Genomic DNA, 19,111 nt, shown 5'->3' with positions numbered 1-19,111 from the left:
ATACTGGGTGTATAGCCTCCTCTCCCTGAGCCCTTGGGGGCACATTGCCTGCTTCCCTGAGATTCGGTGTCTTCTACAGAAGCTGCCCCACTGTGCTGCGTCCTCAAACCCACATGCCAGGCTGACTCCCTTGGCTGTCCCTTGGCTGTCCCTGCCTCCTTCCCAGCTACTTCTCAGCTGCTCCCTGGGGCTGACCAGTGTGACATCCATGTTTACAAAGTGAGGGGAGGATGCAGGACCCAGAGGGAAGACCAGCCCACATGCCCCATCAGGCCCGTCAGCTTCACTAAAACTGTGTTTTCCTGTTGGACATATCAGAAAGGTGCTCTGAGGCTATGTCGAGAACTCTGGGCCTTTTCTTCTTCAGATGGAAAGTTCCATGAGGCAGTGGCCAGTATGGAACGTGCCCCTCAGCCTGGTCAGCTTTGCCTCTGCTTCCTTTATGCCACTGTCTCTGCCCAAGGAACTATGTGGAAGGTATGGGGTTGTCACTCTGGGTACTAGTACTCAGTTTCCCCAGGTGCCATGCTTGCTTTCAGGGGGCCTGGCCTACCTGCCAGTGGGTGCAGTATTCACCCCACACCTGGCCATAGCAGAACTGGTCACACAGGAAAAGGCTCTGTCCAAGATCATATCAGGCCTCTCTCTCCTGGTTCTCTCCTCATGACACAGCAGATATGCATTCCTAGGCCCTGTGCACTCAGGAGTCCTAAGCTCTGAAGAGGAAGAATGAATATGGGTAGGGCATCACGAAGACCAGGGTCCTGTGCCTGGGAACTGTTAGTCTTAGGTGAGCCTTCCTTCCCTTCTCTGTGCCCTAAGGCTGGCATCACACCTCCCAGGATTGCCTGCAGTACCTGCCAGGGGACCCTATTGTGTCTTCTCCTCAACTAAGAAAACCCCTCCATCTATCCCTCACGTTGTCCTGAACATAAGTGTAGGTTAGGGCACAAGGAGCCTCTAAGGCTAGTAAGTACTTGATGAAACACCACAGTTATTTCTGTTTCCTCCCTATGAGCCCACCTGCCCTCCCTTTTGCACTGGAGTGTTCAGACTTTAGGTTTAGCCCAGGCTCACATAGCCCCTTTCTCCCTTACCACACGTATTATACCTCACTTTTGAGGATGTCTCAATATCAGGCCTACATCAGCTCCTGAAGGCCCTCTGGGTGGGATGGGCACCTGCTTTGGAAATCTGTCTGGAATGCTATGCCACTGGGGGGCAGCATTGACCAGTATACACAAGTCATGAGAAAAATCCTCTTTGCTCTCTTGTTGAGCTGGCCTTGTAGGATGAAGTAGCCATCCTGTGTGTCCAGATGTTGTCCTGAGGCATCCTTCAGTTCTCAGCGTTCATTAATGTCTTGTCCCCTCCCAGGAAAGTACATTCAGTCAGGGACTGTGAGGCAGAGCCTCAGCCAAGAAAGCAGGTGGAGCCAGGCAGGGGTAAGAGCGCAAACAGATAAAAGCAGGGAGCCCACCTCTCCCCAGGCCTTAGTGCCCGTGCAGAGCACGAGAGCTCAGTAGCCAGCTGCAGTGCAGCACAGACTAGTGTGTCACCATGCACAAGGGGTGCCACAAAGCTAGTGTGAGGGGATAGTGGAGCAGTGGCTTGAGGCCCCTGAGAATGAGCTCAGGCAGCTTCCAAACCTTGGATGCTTCCTGCTATTTTAAGCCCAGACCCTGGTTTCAGAAAACAAAGTAATAATTTATTGAAAATCATTTGTGTAACAGTAAAGAATGTCATGTTGAAAAGCAGAATTATCTTTTTAAATGTTTTTCAAAGTTATGATTAAAATGTAAGCCATGTACAGTATTTTGAAAGATGATGTTATGTGGTGTTTTGTTTCCCACTTTCCAAAAAACCAGTAATCATGTGCCCATCCCCATAGTCAAGTTGCATTCCCCCGGGACAGCGCCCTCGTCATGGTAGAGATTGAGCTGACACAGAAATGTCTTTTCTCCCCTGTGTCCCACAGTGCATCCGCGGACGCAAGGCCACACTAGAAGAGCTGCAAACAGTGCACTCGGAGGCCCACACACTCCTCTACGGCACAAATCCTCTCAACAGACAGAAACTGGACAGTAAGAAACTTCTAGGTACTCGAGACCTCCTTACACCCCTCCCAGGTTTGATCTCCTGCACGGATGTTTCCAGCCAGTGGCCCCTGTGGCTGACTCCTGCTACGGCAATGTTGCAGAGAAGCCTAGAGCCACAGTCAGCTCTGGAAGCTGTTCAGGAATGCTTGAGAGCAGGGGCACCCAGCCCTTGTTCTATTTGCAGTTCCTTTCTGACTTCTGAGGGGAAGGCTGAGAGGAGACCTGGAGAGTCCCAGGCCTGGCCACACTGAAGCCATTGGTTACAGACTAGGGAGCTGTGTCTTGCCCCTATCAGTCAACACTCCTATGGACAGGTTCTGGCTAGCAGACTCATCCTGCATCACCAGCGGGGGCTTTTTATCTAATAAAAGTAGGCTTTGACAGACTGTGGGGCCCTATGTAATCCCAGAGTGCACTCTGCATCGCCAGCCTGACCTACCCCCCAGACCCCAACCACTCAGAGACAGTGACTTATGCAGTGATCCAGAACTACAGAAAATAGAAACAGACAGGGCTAGAGCTGCTGGTCTCTTCCTTGGGACTCAGGTCATAGCCCCACAATGGGGGTTCTTGGGCTGCACTAAGCTTGTCTGTCTCCCTCCTACCCTCTTTAGTGGGCCCTTTGTGTGCTTGCTTTCACCCTCAATCAGAAGACAGGGGACCCCTCTGCAGGCGCTCAGCCAGTCCAAAGAACCCTGCCAGTGAGGACTCCCAGCAGACTGTGTCCTCCAAACTCTTGATGCTGTGCTCACACAGAGCCCTCTGTTGTGGTGCCTGGTCTAGCAGTAGTACCAAGGAGGAGTAGGGTGGGTTTATGCTAGAATTTCAGGGCGCCTCTTGCCAGATTACATGGATCCCAGGAATTAGACCATGGCAGGCAGCAATGGGAAAATCTTAAGAGCGAATAGTAAGGCATGGCACAGGGCGCTCCACAGAGAAGTAGGGTGTGCCCTGCTTCTCTCCTGTTGCTGCCACCCAGCTGGGCTGCCAAATAAACCGGAGGGACAGGCCATTTGCAGCCTAGGAGTTCCATTCCTTAGCGTTCTTTTTCAACCACTGGGGGACACTGCCAGCCTCGATGTGATGAAGGTGAAAGCTGCTCGGCAGCCAGAGAGCAGCCCTGTGGCCCAATGGGAAAGTCAGAGTAGCCTGGGATGTGTGGTCCAGGTGCTGTGTGCTTCTAACCCAGGCTGGATACAGGGTCATGGTTGGTCTTCCAGGGCTTTTACTCTTCAGGCCACACCTTCTGTTTTGCCCTCTATAGCCCACTATCCTGCACATGAGCCCCAGACAGGAGAGGTAGATCTCAGAGTGAGGCAGGAGCTTTGCCCAAGATGGGACTTCTTCAGTTAGAGTTGACAGACAGGTTCCACCTCACAGGAGCAGGACAGACGCAACTAGACAAGTGTTCTCCTGGACACATGCCATTCCTCAGCCATCCCTTTCTCAACCCACCAAAGTTACCTATGAGAATTTTCTGAATTTTAAGCTAGTTTCAAACCAGAACATGCGTGGAACTAGATGTGGACCCTGTGGGACAGATGTGTTCTGTGCAGGGCGTAGGACGTGAGCACTACTCCTCAGCTTCAGCCAGCACCACTCTACTGAGGCCCATTTCTGCCTGGGTTTCTTTCTTTTTTAGAATATTTTCCCCATGCCCTACACCCTGTACTCATCCCAGCATCCCAGCAGCTATGTGATGGACTCTGTTGCTACACCTTTGTCATTGGGCGCAACTTGTACCCATACGCTCACTGTCCTTTTCCTTACTGCTAAGCTTTGCAGATTGACACAGCAGAAAGTACCTGGACCATCACCACCTAACCCTCAAGACCCATGTTTAAGTCTCTCCAGTGTCCTCACCGCAGACTTACACTTGAAGCATTTAATAGCAGTTATCCCAAGCTCTGTTAACGTAGCCCTAATTAGATGTTTAAATACTGCTGTGCTTTTCTTTCCTTTTCCAATCCACACATTTCTCTGCTGTGTACAAAGACCCTTTGTAGTTCTTCACTGATGTGCCATTCCACATGGACTGAAGTGAGTGGCAGGTGTGATGGGCCGGATGCCATCCCTAGAAACAAGGAGGGGCCTCCCAGCAATGCTGGAGGAGAGAGCCTGGCTGGGGTGACTGTAGGGCAGGCAAAGCAGACCTCTACAAGTCTGGCTCCCAGGAAGTGAGTTACAGAAGGCAGTCTGTGTCTCTCTTGCCTCATCCACACCCATCTGCTGTGAGTAGACATGGTCCTTAAGGCTAGACTTCAGGCACATTGTGCAGCCTGATTGAAATGGTTGTGACCCCAAACCACCAGCAACTAGAGCTAGACCGTGGCCTAAGCTGGCATGAAAGATAATCAGTCTAGAACAGGGACTCTTGAGGAAAGCTGACAATAGACCCCAAGCTCATCCTCGTGGTGTACATTGCCCTGCCTCCTACTCAAGTGCTTTCTGTGCTTAATATATGACAAAGTCCCCTTTCCCTTTTTTGCTGGCTGGATTATGAGCATGGCAGTATTCCGGTGATTGACATCTATAACACACACAGTGTTGGCTATAATTTCAAAGGGAAATACACGTCCATAGCCCTGGCTGCCACATAACCAGTATGAATTTCCTGAAGGAAGTCTCAGTGTCTGGGCAGAGGAGCTCTCCATCCCCTACCTGGCCAACTCTTATCCCCAAGGAGATTCCCCTCTGCTGCGAGAACCTATGTATGCAAAGCTCAAAACATTTTATTTGTTGCCCACCTGTCACTGAAGGAAAGGCAGTTAATGTTCCTGTTCTGCATTCCATGTCTTTATATACAAATGAGGACCAAGCCCTGGACCTCGGCTGTGGGTGTTTGCCCCTTCAAGGCAGAATGGCAGGGGTAGTAAAAAACTGGCCCAGGTAGGAACCAAGCGCCCAAGCCTTCAAGAAACAACAGGAAGTGGAAGGCCACATAGTGCTGTTGCCTCAGTGTGAATTTGAGGACTCATAGTAGCAAGAAATATGCAAGTATGTCCTTGTTCCTGCACTGTGCATACTGGCTCAGTGCATTTAGGTGCAGGCCAGGAGTGGATGAGTTTACTCAGATCCATGCTTAGAACTCCAGCCAGATGTGTAGACACAACCATCCTCCCCTAACTCCCAGATCTGCCAGCCCTCAACAGAAGAGGTTCTGTAATAGGAACACTGTCAGGTACATACAAGCTCCCTTACCCACAAGAACTATGGGCAGCATGGTGTCTGAAGGGTGCAAGGCTATGCCAACTCCTCAGGGGCTCACTTCCACCTCCTGTGGATGCCTAACCATAAAAAAGCTACTTCCTCTCAGCCTCTGGCAGAGCCACTCTCCTTGCCCTTGCTACCTGGTAGTAGAGCCTTGCAGCAGAGCCTGGGAGACTCTAAGAGCCACGATCTGTGGACTGGGCACTCACCGAGCCATTGCTACCCTGACCTTTTGACCCTGTCCTTCTCCCCACAGGCTCTCTGACCTCCGTGTTTGTCAGGCTTCCTTGTGGTGGTGTTGGGGTAAGCATTTCTTTAATGTGTACATAATGTCCTGTTTGTTCTCAGGGTCCCAGTGCTCACAGAAATCACTGCCTTGCTCTCGAGTGGGTAATGGCTGCCAGGTGTTTTCCATAAACAGTACTATGGGGTAGGCGGGGCCATCTGGGGCTTCAAAGGAACTGAGAACTGAGAGCTTTTTTTTTGTTTTCACCAAACTCAGGCACCTTTCTTTGGGGAAGGTTGTCTAACAATATCTCTTGCTACACCGAAGCCCTTGTGCACCTCATGTCCACTGTGCCTCATGGCCTGCATCCCCAGCCATGCTGCATGCCTCGCATACAGGCCACAGAGGCTTCGTCGGGAACCGTGGACTTTTCTTGCCACTGGCTAGTTTGTACTCCACACAGTTTTCCGTGCAGTGACCAGAGCATCCATGGGTCAGATGACATTTGTAAGATGTTCTCTGGTTTATGGTGGCCTTGCATTTCTATAACCAGGTGATACGAGTAGCTAGTCACTTGGAGAACAGACTGAGACACACAGATGGCAAAGAACTAGGTGGCCGTCAAGGCACCTACTTACTCCACCTGTGTAGACAGCCTTAGCTTCTGCCACCAAACTGGCCTCAGGAGGCAGAGGGATAAGAGAGTGGGACCAAGCCTCCTGTCTGCTCTTCTGACCTTCAGAGTCACAACCGCACCTCGGTGTTTTGGGTCAGCACATGGACAAACTTGTTCTAGCAAAACCTGTGCTGTGTTTGATCACAGGTTGTGGGGTGAAGCTGAGGTCTGGATTCTGTTATGGAAATGAAACAAAATTGTTTTCTTCCTGAGTCTTTACAGAAATCGCTGCTTTGAAAATTGCCCCGTCAGAAAGAGAATCGATGGCATCTATTCATACTACCACCAAGCTCTCCTGGAGTTCTTTTGTTTTGTATTGTAAATAGGCTGCAATCTCTTAATTCAGGGCAAATTTTTGGCCCAACTTGAAAAGATTTGGATTTGCACTGCCCTGCAGCCAGAGGGTCCTGTGCAACGCAGCATTTATAATTTGCAAATGAAAACTAAATGCAAGCTCAGACCTAGGGGTTGAATCCAGGCAGACTCCTACACAACTAACCCCAGATCTGAGGTCCAGTGGGCATGCCAAATGAGTACAGACGCTCTGAGCAGATGTGAGGGGAACCCATGGTGCCTAGCCTACAGAAGGGAGTTAGGATCTTCAGGTCTTTTGGATAGGCCCAGAGTCAGCAAGGCAGCCTAGAAGCACTGTCATAGTGGACTCTGGGTCTCTGCTATAGCTATGGACTCAGTTTTCCTCCCAGGGTTTCCAGCCTCCCCGCTTTCACCCACTGAGGTGTCAGAAAGAACAGTGCAGATGCTGTGGGAGAACTGAGACGGTGTGGGGTGAGGAGTGGGGACCCAAGGGCAGGCTCCTCTGTTCCTGGAAGCAGCGTTCCATTGCCGATTCCATCATATTGAGTTAAAACTCAATCCTTATTAGCTCTGTTAAGTAAAAGTTTGAAATAGTTTTGGTCTTTTTTTTTCCAAACCAAATAAAAACTCTTGTGTTTTGTTCACTCATTATTGTGAACTTGAGACTGGTAGAGACCAGTGTTTGTGACTTTTTGCCCCTGCCCCAACCCTTCCTGGGAATGTGGTCTGGACTCTGCTGGTGTCTACCTCCTCCAACTGCAGCTTGAGCCCCCTTATTCCCAGGGCTCACCCAGATTTGCCACATGCTCCATTGTCAGTATTCAATTTCATTTCCTCTGTACTTCCCATAAAGCACTTTCCTCTCGTTCCCGTTAGCAGCACCACCCTGACTAAACAGGTCCACCCCTCAGCACCACTGCAAGGGAAGCAGCTGGAAGACAGAAGTAGGGGCAAAGCAGCAGGAGCATCTTACCATGGCGGCAGCCTAGAGTCCTGCAGTGGTGGTTGTCCAAGGGTCTATTCCTCCCTCTGTGCAGAAAGGGGCTTGGCCAGGTCACAGACACTTGTGATGCCCACAAAGTACAGTCTACAGAGAGTCCTGGAAGAGCTGGCACATGTCATGCGAAATCCCTTCCTCATGTCTTAGGCATGCTCTTTGATAAGCCCAGGCTTAGGCTGGAGAGATGGCTCCGCAGTTAAAAAGTAGGCCCCCAACCAAAAATATAAGAGTTCGGTTCCCAGCATCCATGGCTGTCTCTCCAACCACCAAAAATATAAAAAGAAAAATAAAATAAAGCCAGGCTTTTTCTTCACATTTGGGAATGAAATGCTCACTGAGCTTGTAGCCTCCAGCCTGGCCTGGACACTGCTGGGCTGCCCAGGACACTGCTGCCCCCTGGGGGTCACAAGGCAGCTGGTAGAGTGTCTGCTTGTCACCTTTGATATTATAATGAGCCAATAGTAAAGATGTGATTCTCCAAGCAGAGCTGGACTGCATAGGACTACAAGCCAGTGTCTCCGCTTGGATAGTGAGGCCTCTGAGCAGGCATTCCTTTGACATTTGGGAGCTATTTAAAGAACATAGCCCATGCTAGGTACCCACTTGAGCAATGTCTTCACCCATAGAGAAGAATTTTAAATCATCTATCTCTGAGAGGGAAGCTTGTGGAAAAGCTAGAAAGAGTTGCTCCTCCCTACTGATGATCAGTATCTGTCAGTTAACAGATGGTGTTGAAGGCCCAGGCTAGACATGGAGGATTCCCAGCACACACATGTGCATGTGCACACATGGACACACACATACAAATGTGATTTAAAAAATTGTAATGTGGTCTCCTTTGCCCAAGCCAGTAAGTAGACAAATGGTTGGTCCTGCTTGCTTTTTTGAGTGGAAGCTACCCTTTCTGTCACCCGGGACAGACCTGATAGTTCTTTTTTACACCTCCTGTTCCGGTCTCATGTAACTGCTCTCAGTCCTTAGTAGGCTTGCAGTTAAATTCTACACGTAACAGAGCCGCTCACTATAGTTTGTTCCATTTCATTTTCTGATCGTTAGCATATCCCATTTTACAAAGTAAGGAGGTCGGTAGGCTAGGATGCTCACTGTCAGCCCAGGTCTGTTCGAGCAAATTGAAAGGAAAGGGATGTTACAGATGGGTACAACATGGTATTTCTGGTCACTTGCTTTTATTTCTGTGTGTACTGTTTTAGCACATACCAAAAAGAAATCTGTGACAGCTCACTGGAGGAGTGTTTTCTCCACAGGTGGATAGCGACACCATATGGAATGAGGTGCACTCATCTGGGGCAGCCCGCCTGGCCGTAGGCTGTGTAGTGGAGCTGGTCTTCAAGGTGGCCACGGGAGAGCTAAAGGTCAGTCAGTACAGTGGAGCTGGACTACACAAGGAAGGTCCACCCTCTAGTGAGGAGCTAGAAAGGATTGGTGCAGGAAACTTCTGTCTGGGATGGTGTGGACATTCCCGTGCCAGAAAAAATATATATTGTTCATGTTCCAAGATGGATCTTTGGAGCCCTTTACCTTCCCAGTTGTTGAAGAGCCTAGCAAGCTTTTGTTCACAGATCCCATCTCCTCAGTATCAGCAGTATTGAAATTAACATGAGACATTTTCAGAATACTTATTCTAAAATAACAGCAGCAGCTAACATAGTGCATGGCTGCTGGATTCACACCTGCCTTAAAACAATGTGAACTGGTGGAGAAACACTGGGGTAAGACGGTCAAAAGAGAGTATCTTGTGATCTTAGTGGGAAACTGGATACTTCTCTGACCTGTGCCAGTATTGGCGTGTGGCAGATCTTGAAAGCCAGTGGGTGCAGTGTTGACCCTGTTGGCCTCCTACTTGTGTAGGTTGTCTGACCCACAGGATGTTTACTAAACCAGGCAGCAGCAGGAAAGTTAAGGCCCCAGATCCCAGCACACTGAATCCTAGCAGAAATCAAATGCCTTCCCGTGCCAGGGTCCCTTTCGTGTGCATAGGGGCAGGCAGCTGTGAAGGCCGAGCCCCATCATTGGCAGCTCCTGCCCACCTTGTTCCCAGAAGTAAATAGCCTTATCTACATGAGAAGTGGCTTAGATCTGCCCAAGTTGGAAGGCCGGAAATAATCTCATCATTACAAAGAAAATGGGTATCCCAGAGAAAAGAGGGACAGTCTCAGCTCACAATGACATATGCAAGGACGCTTCCCGGAGCTAGCCCATACGTGGCCTTACTCAGGACCACCACACTATCTTCCTATTCACCGCAGTATGCTAAACGGTGGGGGCCTGACGGTGGAAGTTTTTCATGAGGATGTTCATGAGGAAATGCCCCTTGGGAGTTCATGCTCTTTGTGAGTGCTGCTGTGTCTTCATGCCATGCTCAGCTTCTGCTCAGCACCATCCACACAGTTGTCTGCTCGGTACAAGAGGCAAGTAGAATCTTGGGCATGTCAGACCCCAGTTAGACCTAACTGCTTGCTAGAAGCCATTGCCCAGGACTCTGCAGAGTGCAGACACAGGACTGAGGAAGTGAGTTGGCATTGCTGAGCATCACAAGGTAGCATCTCTTTCAGATCTGCTTCTCAGCCTACCCAGTGCCATGTCCTGTCCTAAGGAGCCAGCTTAGCCTTGTCAGTAGTCAGAAGTTTTGAGCTCAGTTAAAAGTTGACCACTTCTTAGTACTGGTGAAGAGTCAGAGGCCTACTGAGTGTTTTTTCAGGAGCAGCCCCAGTGGGTCTGTAAAGTATGAGCAATGGGGAGTATGCTATGTAACCATGCCATCCAGTGCCAGCTCTATAGTGCTTCTGGGTAGAAGTAGAGTTGAGTGCTATGTGAGCTGTCTCCCCCCCCCACCCCCAACCCCTAAGCTGCAATCAGGATAGAGGTGAACCCAAGACCTTCTTGAGGTATGCCATGGATCCAGCAGCACCCTATATGAGCATTCTTTATTTTTTTTAGAGGATGAGAAAACAAGTTCTCATTTAGCCAAGCTAGCCTCCAGCTCACAGTATAGCTGAGAGTGGCCTCAAGCTCCTGATCCTCCTGCTGGGATTGTAGCATTCATCACCATACCCAGCTTTCTTTCACTTGTATCCTTGTCTGCTGGTGAGCAACAGGCAACAAGACTATCCCGGACCCTGGCCCACACCTCCTCCATGGCAGCCCTGACCCATAGCCACTTGAAAATAAAACCAAGGGTCTACCATCTGTCCTCAGGTCAGATCCCTTAAAAATGGAGCCAGACTTCCTGCAAGACAAGGCTCAGCTAACCCCATCCCCATCCATTTCATGGGACCAGCAGTAATGGAAACCACACCCTTCTGTGAATTCTGAATTGAGTGACTTTCTTGTGAATAAGAAATGTCTTTCCTCACTGTTTCCCACTGTCTGCTGTCATCTGCAGAATGGCTTTGCTGTGGTTCGTCCCCCAGGACACCATGCCGAGGAGAGCACACCCATGTAAGTGGGCAAGCAGGCTGATTAAAGCATGGGTAACAGGGCTGGGTAGGCATCTGAGTGGCCTTGTGCACATCACCCAGGGTTCATTGCTTTGTGTCCTCTGCCCACACAGCCAAGGTAGACATGTGACTTGAGGCCCACGCAGTTAGAATTAGGGTATGGGCACTGCTGCCTGTTAGCTTCCCCCATTGAGTGTAACAAAGAGGTGGTTCAAGTGGTAAAAATGAGAGTGGCACCAGGGAGGCCATGCCAGAGATGTGCATGGTGATGGTTCAGGTCTCTGGCCCACAGGAATAGTACCATTCACATTTTTGATGGGTTTTACCACCTTTTTAACCTAAGCAAGATAATTGTTCAGAGCCTTCCCCAGAGGCTGACCCAATTAGATAATCCCAAATAGATATTTCCTAGATAATTCTAGAGCCTGTCAAGTTAATCAATATTAGCAATTAACAGTGTTTCTATATGTATTCAGTGTGTGTATGTGTGTGTGCATCTATCTGATACATGGATATGTGTCTGTATATTTGTGCTGTTTGCATGTGTGTTTGTGCATACCTGTTTGTTGTGTCTGTAGGTGGGTGTCTTAAGGTCTGTACACTTAAGTATGCCTGTGTGTGTATCTTGGGTTGGAGGAGGCTGTCTGTGGTGGGTAGATGTCTTCTGTGGTGTGTGCTCATACATTAATGTGTACGTGTGCATCTGTGTGTGCTCATACATCAATGTGTACATGTGCATCTGTGGAGGGTAGTGTGTGTGTCTGATGGATGGATCTTACGTGGTACATGTGCTTCTGTGCTTGTGAATCTATGGCATATGTATATTTAGTGTGGCTTCCTGTGCCTATAATCTGTCTGTTGGTCTGTCACCAGCATCACTTGAGGTCCCCAGAAGAACCAGCTGGCCTTCCCCTGGACCCTCATAGGGACTTTAGACAATGCTCTGCTGTGTATGGTGTAAAAGCAGTAACTATGTGTCTCTTCTGCAGGGGTTTCTGCTACTTTAACTCCGTGGCAGTTGCAGCCAAACTTCTCCAGCAGAGGCTGAATGTGAGCAAGATCCTCATTGTAGACTGGGTGAGTGGATGCCTCCCTAGCCAGTTCTGGGAAGAGCATGCATGCCCACCTGTCTCCCCAGTGGACAGCCTGAGTGAGCATTGGGCCTTGACCTCTATTGATACATGGAACTGGGGAACTGAGCTCTCTGGAAGCAGTCTGAAAGATCAGAGAAGCAAAGCCTGCATCCATTAGAAATTGGTCTCAAGACTTGGGCCAGCTGATCCTAACGTCAAGGGCTCTGGCATGCCAGGATAATGCCCACAGTGAGGATGGCCACAATGGCTGGTCCTCAGTGTCTCTCAGGAAGCTGGAAGGTTGAAAGTCTTATTCAGCCTTTCTGTATCCTCTGACCTGGGGACATGGACCTAGGCTGCATACTTGCACTAGCTGAAACTCACCCCACGCCCATGACTAAGCCTTCATCTTCCTGAATGAACACAACTTCTTACAACCCCACTATGGAGTGGCTGATTTTTCTCTGAGAGTTAAGCTATATGTCACTGTTCCATGAGTAGACTTTGGGGTGTGCCTGTCAGCACTCCTTAGTCACAGTGCCTAAGTGCCACAAGCTACAAACACCAGGAAAAGAGGCAGCCTGGGCTTCTGCCAGGCCTGGATCACCCTGCTCCTAGCTGAGAGAAGTGGTCTTCAGGGCATGCATGCTCGGTGGCCCTGTTCTGCAGAATTGTATGCTATGTGAAAAGCTGTATGAAACCAGTGGTTCTAATATGCCTGCACAGAGAAACTCTTTAGTACTAATAACATACTTTATACTAAACCCACATCAGGTTGGGATAGCATTTGGATTTCAACAAAATATAAACCAGAAAAACAAGTCAGCTTGGATCCGGAACAGGGCCTGAGCAAGGCAGGGAAGGCCGTGTAGTTTTCTACACACCGGAGAACCTGGCCCTCCTGCATCCTGGCCCTCCTACATCCTGGCCCTTCCTTGGGAACAGGAGAGAAGTGGGCAAAAAACCCAGAAGTGCCATGCAGTTGGTGGCAACATAGACATGACAATTATGCTCTGGGAACAACTAAGTCAGCAGGTGACCCACATAAACAGTCTTGCTTTCCTAGGGCTGCAGGACATGCTCCCCAGGGCCACACTTTATATTAAAATGCATGATGGTAACACGCAGAGATACTGCTATGATTCATTTACAGTACCCATCCACTTACTGTACAGTGTTACCCATGATTCCTCCTGCCAACAGGGACCTGGTGCATGAGATGAAGGGCTCTTGTGTTTGTGAGTGGCCATGCATCCACATCCTACACTGAGCACAGATGACCCTGTAAAAAAGAAAGCTTTCCTCTTTCTCTCTCTTTCTCTCTCTCTTTCTCTCTCTCTCTCTCTCTCTCTCTCTCTCTCTCTCTCTCTCTCTCTCCCTCCCTCTCTCTGTCTCTTTCTCTCTCTCTCCCTCTCTCTGTGTATATGGAAAAAGAGGGAGAGAGAGAGAGCGAGAAGGAGAGAGAGAGAGGGAACGAGCGAGCAATGCAGCCCAAGGCCACCTGGCCTTCCCATCCTGGAACCTAAGTCCTATAGCCCACAACTGTGGCCACCAGCCTGGCAGAAGCCAAAGCCATCTCTTGATAAATGGGCATCAAGTCTTAAGAAAAGAGCTGGTCATTTTCATTTCAGGGTGGGGAGTCACTCATGACCACCTAGGTTCAACTGCCACATATCCTATGTCAGTGATTCTCAATCTTTCTAATGCTACAGCCCTTTAATGCAGTTCTTATGTTGTGACCACTAATTATAAAATTATTTTTGTCACTCCTTCATAATTGTAATTTTGCTACTGTTATGAATCGTAATGTAAATATCTGATATGCAGGATCTCTGATATGCAGCCCCAAAGGGGTTGAAACCCACAGGTTGAGAACAGCTGCCCTTTGTGATGTGCCTGTAAGTAGCCAACCCACAGCTAGTGATTATCCTTAGGAAATGGCTCACTTACCACAAAAAAGGCAGGAGGGAAGATTATTCAGATGGCTTTGTTTGAAATAGCAGCCTCAGCTCAGCTAGAAGCAAGGACTGCACTGTGGGGCTCAGAGTTACTCAGACTCTTGCCTCCCCGTTTCTATAATGCCACATGCAACCCTGCACCTGACCATGAGATGTGAGCCTGGCCAATGATTCCAGGGTGTTCGACAAGAAGGAGATGCTGCTCAGAAGTAAGGGCACATATGGATGGTGAGGCCCGTACTCAAGGCCTGATCCTCCCTGAGCCAGTTCTCTTGTTCTCTCAGGATGTGCACCATGGGAATGGGACCCAGCAGGCCTTCTACAATGACCCCAATGTTCTCTACATGTCCCTGCACCGCTATGACGATGGCAACTTCTTCCCAGGAAGTGGAGCACCAGATGAGGTATGTGGAGTGTGTGGAACTTGGTGAGCATCTGGAAGAACAAGCCATCTTGGAGCCAGATACCACAGCTACCAGCAGAGCCGGGCAGGTGCAGACCCTGTTTCTGCCACTTCACACTTGTTATACCTCAGGCTGCCCTGCCAGAAAATGCTAGCCTGGGTTATGCTGGGCATAATTTAGGCCAGAATTTTGTCAGTTTAGTGAGCATCTTCACACCATTTCTAGTTTCATTCAGAGCGAGCAAAACACACACAAAGGAAAGTTGCTGTACTGCTCCTCCAGGACACCTGCTTCTCTGCACCTTGTGGTGGTACCCCAGTCACAGTTGTTAGGGTGCATCCTTAGGCAGCATACTCATGTCCTTCTGTCCTCTGGCATCTGGTACTACCTGGTCGGCCCAGGGACACAGAGCTTGCCATCTGAAGATGGTCCCACAGTAGAGTCACTTCTGCCTCTCAGTAGATACTCCTAGTTCAGGGCCTGTGAGTAGCTGCAGCCCTGTGAAAACTGTCCCACTGACGACAGTGTCTGGCACTGGTAGCCAGCTTCACTGGTGAGATCATACACAAATACACGGGACACATGGCTATCCCCGTGAGCACAACAGCCCAACACACCCTAGTTCAAGTATGTATTCTCTTCAGAGTTGGTGACAGTTTCTCTCCTTGTGGCCACAGGTGGGCACAGGGCCAGGCGTGGGTTTCAATGTCAACATGGCTTTCACGGGTGGCCTGGAACCTCCCATGGGAGATGCCGAGTACCTGGCGGCCTTCAGGTAAGTGTCCCACTGAGTCTGGGGCAGCCCACCCTGCTGGGGACTCTGGGATTAATCATTGTACTGCCTCACTTCTATTAGGAACTCCCTTCCCTGAGAGCCTGTTGGGCCCCAGTGGGAAAATGGGGAGGTGTGGGAAAGGGAAGGCTTCTGATCTGCTGGAGAGTGTCCATGAGTCACTGGGAACTGAGGATGAAAAAATCTCATTCCCTGCTCATTCTTCCACAAACTCTTTGTGAAAAGAAAGTAGAAATCAATGAAGGAGAATGATCCGTCACACCACATCGTCTGTGCTGCTGTGGTCCCTCACACTGGCTGCAAGGTGGCTGCTTTTTACAAAATACTGACTTCCGTCCTCCACAGTGTTCCATCAGGCCAGACTGCAGCCAACAGTAGATGGCTGGGCCTGCCACTTTCCTCCTGTGTTACCATGGCAGCCTTCCCCAGCTGCTGTATACTGTGGAGGCTGCAGGCAAATCAGCCATAGCCCAGGAGCGGTTCCAGGGCCTTCATGGCCTGAGGGGTCTTGGGTCTCAAAAGGCACTTTTTTTTTTCTGTATTGTGGATGAGAATGTCATCGGACCTCCAGGGGTCTTCTCTGCCTCTTCTGTAATTCTAGGATCATGTCTTGACCTCTATTCATATGAAGAACCTATGTACAGGTCTTGTGTGCATGTAGATATATGTCCATGTGTCTGTGTGACCCTGCATGGTACTATGTATATGGCTTTATGTGTATCTCTCTTTCTCTCTCTCTCTCTCTCTCTCTCTCTCTCTCTCTCTCTCTCTCTGTGTGTGTGTGTGTGTGTGTGTGTGTGTGTGTGTGTGTGTGTCCCTGTGTATGTCTATTGCTGTGTATATGCCATAAGACATAGATCTCTGGAGGTGTGAGCAAGTGTGTGTGTTTGTATGCGGGTGTATATGCCCCTAGTTAGTGAAATGTGTCTGTAAAGTTTATGGACTTACTGTGTGCTCGGTAACTGTAGTGCCAGTCTCAGGGCACTTCCCAGCATCTGCTTGCTCATTTTGAAATAGTTTCCTAGGCCCACTTCCCATTGGAAAGGTGGTTGGGATCCAGTATGGTAAAGTCCTGGCTGAGTGGTTGTGAGTCGACTAGCCCATCAGCAGTTCCTAGAAGTGACATGATTACAAAGGTTCAGCTGTTGGCTAGGTGCAGGCAGGCATCACTCAGGCCTTAGAAGCTTCGTGCTGACCGTGACCTGCCTCTCTCCTCTGATCCCTTTGGTTGGGCCACTGATCTGTGCTCACCTCACTTGAAAACTTCCCCCAAACACTGGAAAGTCCATGAAAGCTGAGCCTAAGAACCAGGAGTGTCATGCACTCACCCAGTAACACTGAAGCCTGGCTCTCTCCACACACAGCACTGGAGAGCTGAGGTACCTGTGGTGAGAGAGAATCATTGCCCAGTTAGTGACCTTATATTTCTGAGTGGATGCTGTTGGCAGGTCAGGGCCTGTGAAGGCCTCCTGGTGGCTCTGGTACAGAAAGAAGATAATACTCTTGATGAGTCCTTGCAGCCAAGTGACTGGGCCGGCCCTCAACCCCAGGCCTTGTGCTTCACAGGGGGAATTTCTTGAGTGTGCCTTCAGTTCTGTGGTCCTGGGCCCCGAATCTGATCCCTGGTGTCCCTGCCCAGGTATCTGAAGTGTCTGACCTTCCTGGCCAGCCTTTGAGGTGAGCCTCCTTCCTCAGTCACCCTGACATCTGTCTAACGTTTGGCAAAGTGTATGAATGATAATCCCCTACCAAGGGCTCCTTCTAAAGCTTCAATCGCTTCTTTGAAAAGGGAAATTGTTTCAGGTTGTCTTTTTTTTTTTTATTATTGATTTTAATGTAAAGTAGCACTTTGAAGTTCACAATTTATAGTTCCCTGGGCATCAGGTGGGGAAAAGGGGGTCAGAGGCTCATTCTCCCTTTCTTCTTCATTCTCCGCCTTTGGGGCCCCTTGGGACAAGGCATGCCTCAAAGGCAGCACCTTGTTCTTCAGAGCCCTCTCCTGCCAGGTCACATTCTCAGGGGATCAAGGCTCCGATGAAGAAAAGATAAGAAAATTGCCCCTAATGAGATCCAGAAGTAACGGGCACTTTCTCCTCAGGCTTAGAGACTTATGAGAGAAAAGAAACCGTAATTCAAACCAGGCCCCAAGCCAGACACAGCTTTGAAGTTGTCGGAGCTCAGTCAGAGCACCACAGGCTGGGAGGCACAGTAATACACTGTCCTTAGCCTCCTGGACCTGTCTGCAGTAACACAGTCATGTGTCATCAGGAAGCTTAGCAAAGATGTCAGCAGTGTGGTGTTCTGAGGGCCATCCATAATTTCTCACCGAGGAGACACTGGCCTGAGACTAGAACGCCCAGGGCCCTTCAGTCCTCATTCCTGTCTACAGCCTGCTGCTGTTGGGGCCTTTTCCAAAGAGCTATTCGGGTAGTAGTAGTAAGATGACACATTGTCCCTGTGAAGACACTCTGCTGGTACCAGCTGTAGTCACCTCTGCCCTCTGCATGCCTTCATGTCTGAGAGACAGGCACTCACTATGAAGAGAGTTGGTCAAACCATCAACTACCTTTATAGAGGTAGTTCAGTTCATCAGACACCCCACTGCTTCCTTAGATAGAATTTCAGCAAATACAGTCAGTGGTGGTGGTCTTAGAAGTCAAGACACAAGAAGCACAAAGCTCAGCATTGGAAGTCCAGTGAGTCAGCAACCTCTCTTGATCTGCTTGGCCCCAAAGAGAAACCAGGGATAAAGTTTATTTACAACTGTGATGCAGAGATTGGCTCTCAACCACCAGGAGGCCTCAGAAGCCCCCAGAGGTGAGGACCAGGCCAAGCATTATGGGGAAAAGATCATCCCCAAAGAAGTTGCCTGTTCACCTTGATCCTGGCGGGTGCTGTTTATGGTTCCTCTCTGCTAAATACTAAGTGCTCTGTCTACTGTGGTGAAAGACCTGGTCCCAGGACAAAGCATGTTTGAGTGGACAAACCCAACAGAAAAGACGGCTAGAGGGTGAGACTACCTCATTAATAGCACGCCATGAAATCGCGAGGAACGGAGGCTGATATGAGTGTGGGCACTGTGATTTCCAACACCCTTACTTGCAGGAGGTTGAGCAGCACTAGACGAGAGTCAGAGAGCAGATGTGTATATAGCAGAGACTTCTAGCTGGGGAGATCTCTCTAGAAAGGTCTGAGTTGGCATCTAGTAATCTAGGGAAGATAGGCTTGGTGTATTGGGACAGAATGCTTTAGGTGTAATGCAGTGAGGCCCCTCTGTGGTTCCTTAGAGACTGGAGCTGGATCAGAGAGAAAGTCAGACCAGTTGAGGCCAGAAGAGCTTCTCATGACTCCAAGTCTTTGCCAGTGTGAGGATACACCAAACACATAGTCCGTTTGAGTTTTTTCCCCCTAGTTTAGATGAGTAGGAGGAAGTACTGAAAACTAGAAGAAGCCTGTGGAGGAAAAGGCAAGCTCTCAAATAAGGGGCTGCCAGCCTAGGTGGTTTGGAGTAGGCCTGCCATAGTGAGCAGGTGGTAATCAGAGTGAAAGCAGGGTGTCAGGATAGAGAGCAGACCTTGGTAGCTTGACTGCTTGACATTAACCCCTGAGTGGTGACAGGACTGGGTGGGGAGACACAGGTTGTTGTCCCCTGCTGGGGCAGCCATCAGCCTAGACTAAGTTAAAGAGAGAAGTTCAGTGGCTCTCCCCAGTTGGTGCTCTGGGGCTCCTAAAGCGCAGGAGCTAGGGACACCTGCTCTCATGTGGGGGGAACCTCGTTGTTGAGGCCCTTTCTTAGTGTGCATTTCAGGGATGTCTCCTGTGTGCGTTCTGCCCTCTAATAAGACATAGGATATGTAGCTGTGAACCCCTAGATTATGCCTGGTATTGGCCTTTCCATG

General features: G+C 49.5%; 2 protein-coding genes across 8 annotated transcripts in view; both read left to right on the top strand.

The window, feature by feature from the left end:
- Per2 (period circadian regulator 2) overlaps positions 1-19,111 on the top strand; it is a 750,618-nt gene that overhangs the window by 180,256 nt on the left and 551,251 nt on the right. The window lies entirely within an intron of this gene.
- The window catches only part of Hdac4 (histone deacetylase 4), a 257,625-nt gene that overhangs the window by 212,852 nt on the left and 25,662 nt on the right, over positions 1-19,111 (top strand). For 5 of the 7 annotated variants that reach the window (XM_031368437.1, XM_031368434.1, XM_031368433.1 and 2 more), the window contains 7 exons: positions 1,979-2,099; positions 5,566-5,612; positions 8,792-8,899; positions 10,930-10,985; positions 11,974-12,061; positions 14,300-14,419; positions 15,097-15,194. In XM_031368437.1, coding sequence (XP_031224297.1) covers positions 1,979-2,099; positions 5,566-5,612; positions 8,792-8,899; positions 10,930-10,985; positions 11,974-12,061; positions 14,300-14,419; positions 15,097-15,194 — 638 coding nt within the window. The remainder of the gene's footprint in view (positions 1-1,978; positions 2,100-5,565; positions 5,613-8,791; positions 8,900-10,929; positions 10,986-11,973; positions 12,062-14,299; positions 14,420-15,096; positions 15,195-19,111) is intronic. The other 2 variants (XM_031368438.1, XM_031368436.1) reach the window with 1 other exon arrangement.

The sequence above is a fragment of the Mastomys coucha genome, unplaced genomic scaffold (genome assembly GCF_008632895.1).
Source record: "Mastomys coucha isolate ucsf_1 unplaced genomic scaffold, UCSF_Mcou_1 pScaffold14, whole genome shotgun sequence".
Lineage (NCBI taxonomy): Eukaryota > Metazoa > Chordata > Mammalia > Rodentia > Muridae > Mastomys > Mastomys coucha.
This window is presented reverse-complemented; position numbering and strand designations above follow the sequence as displayed.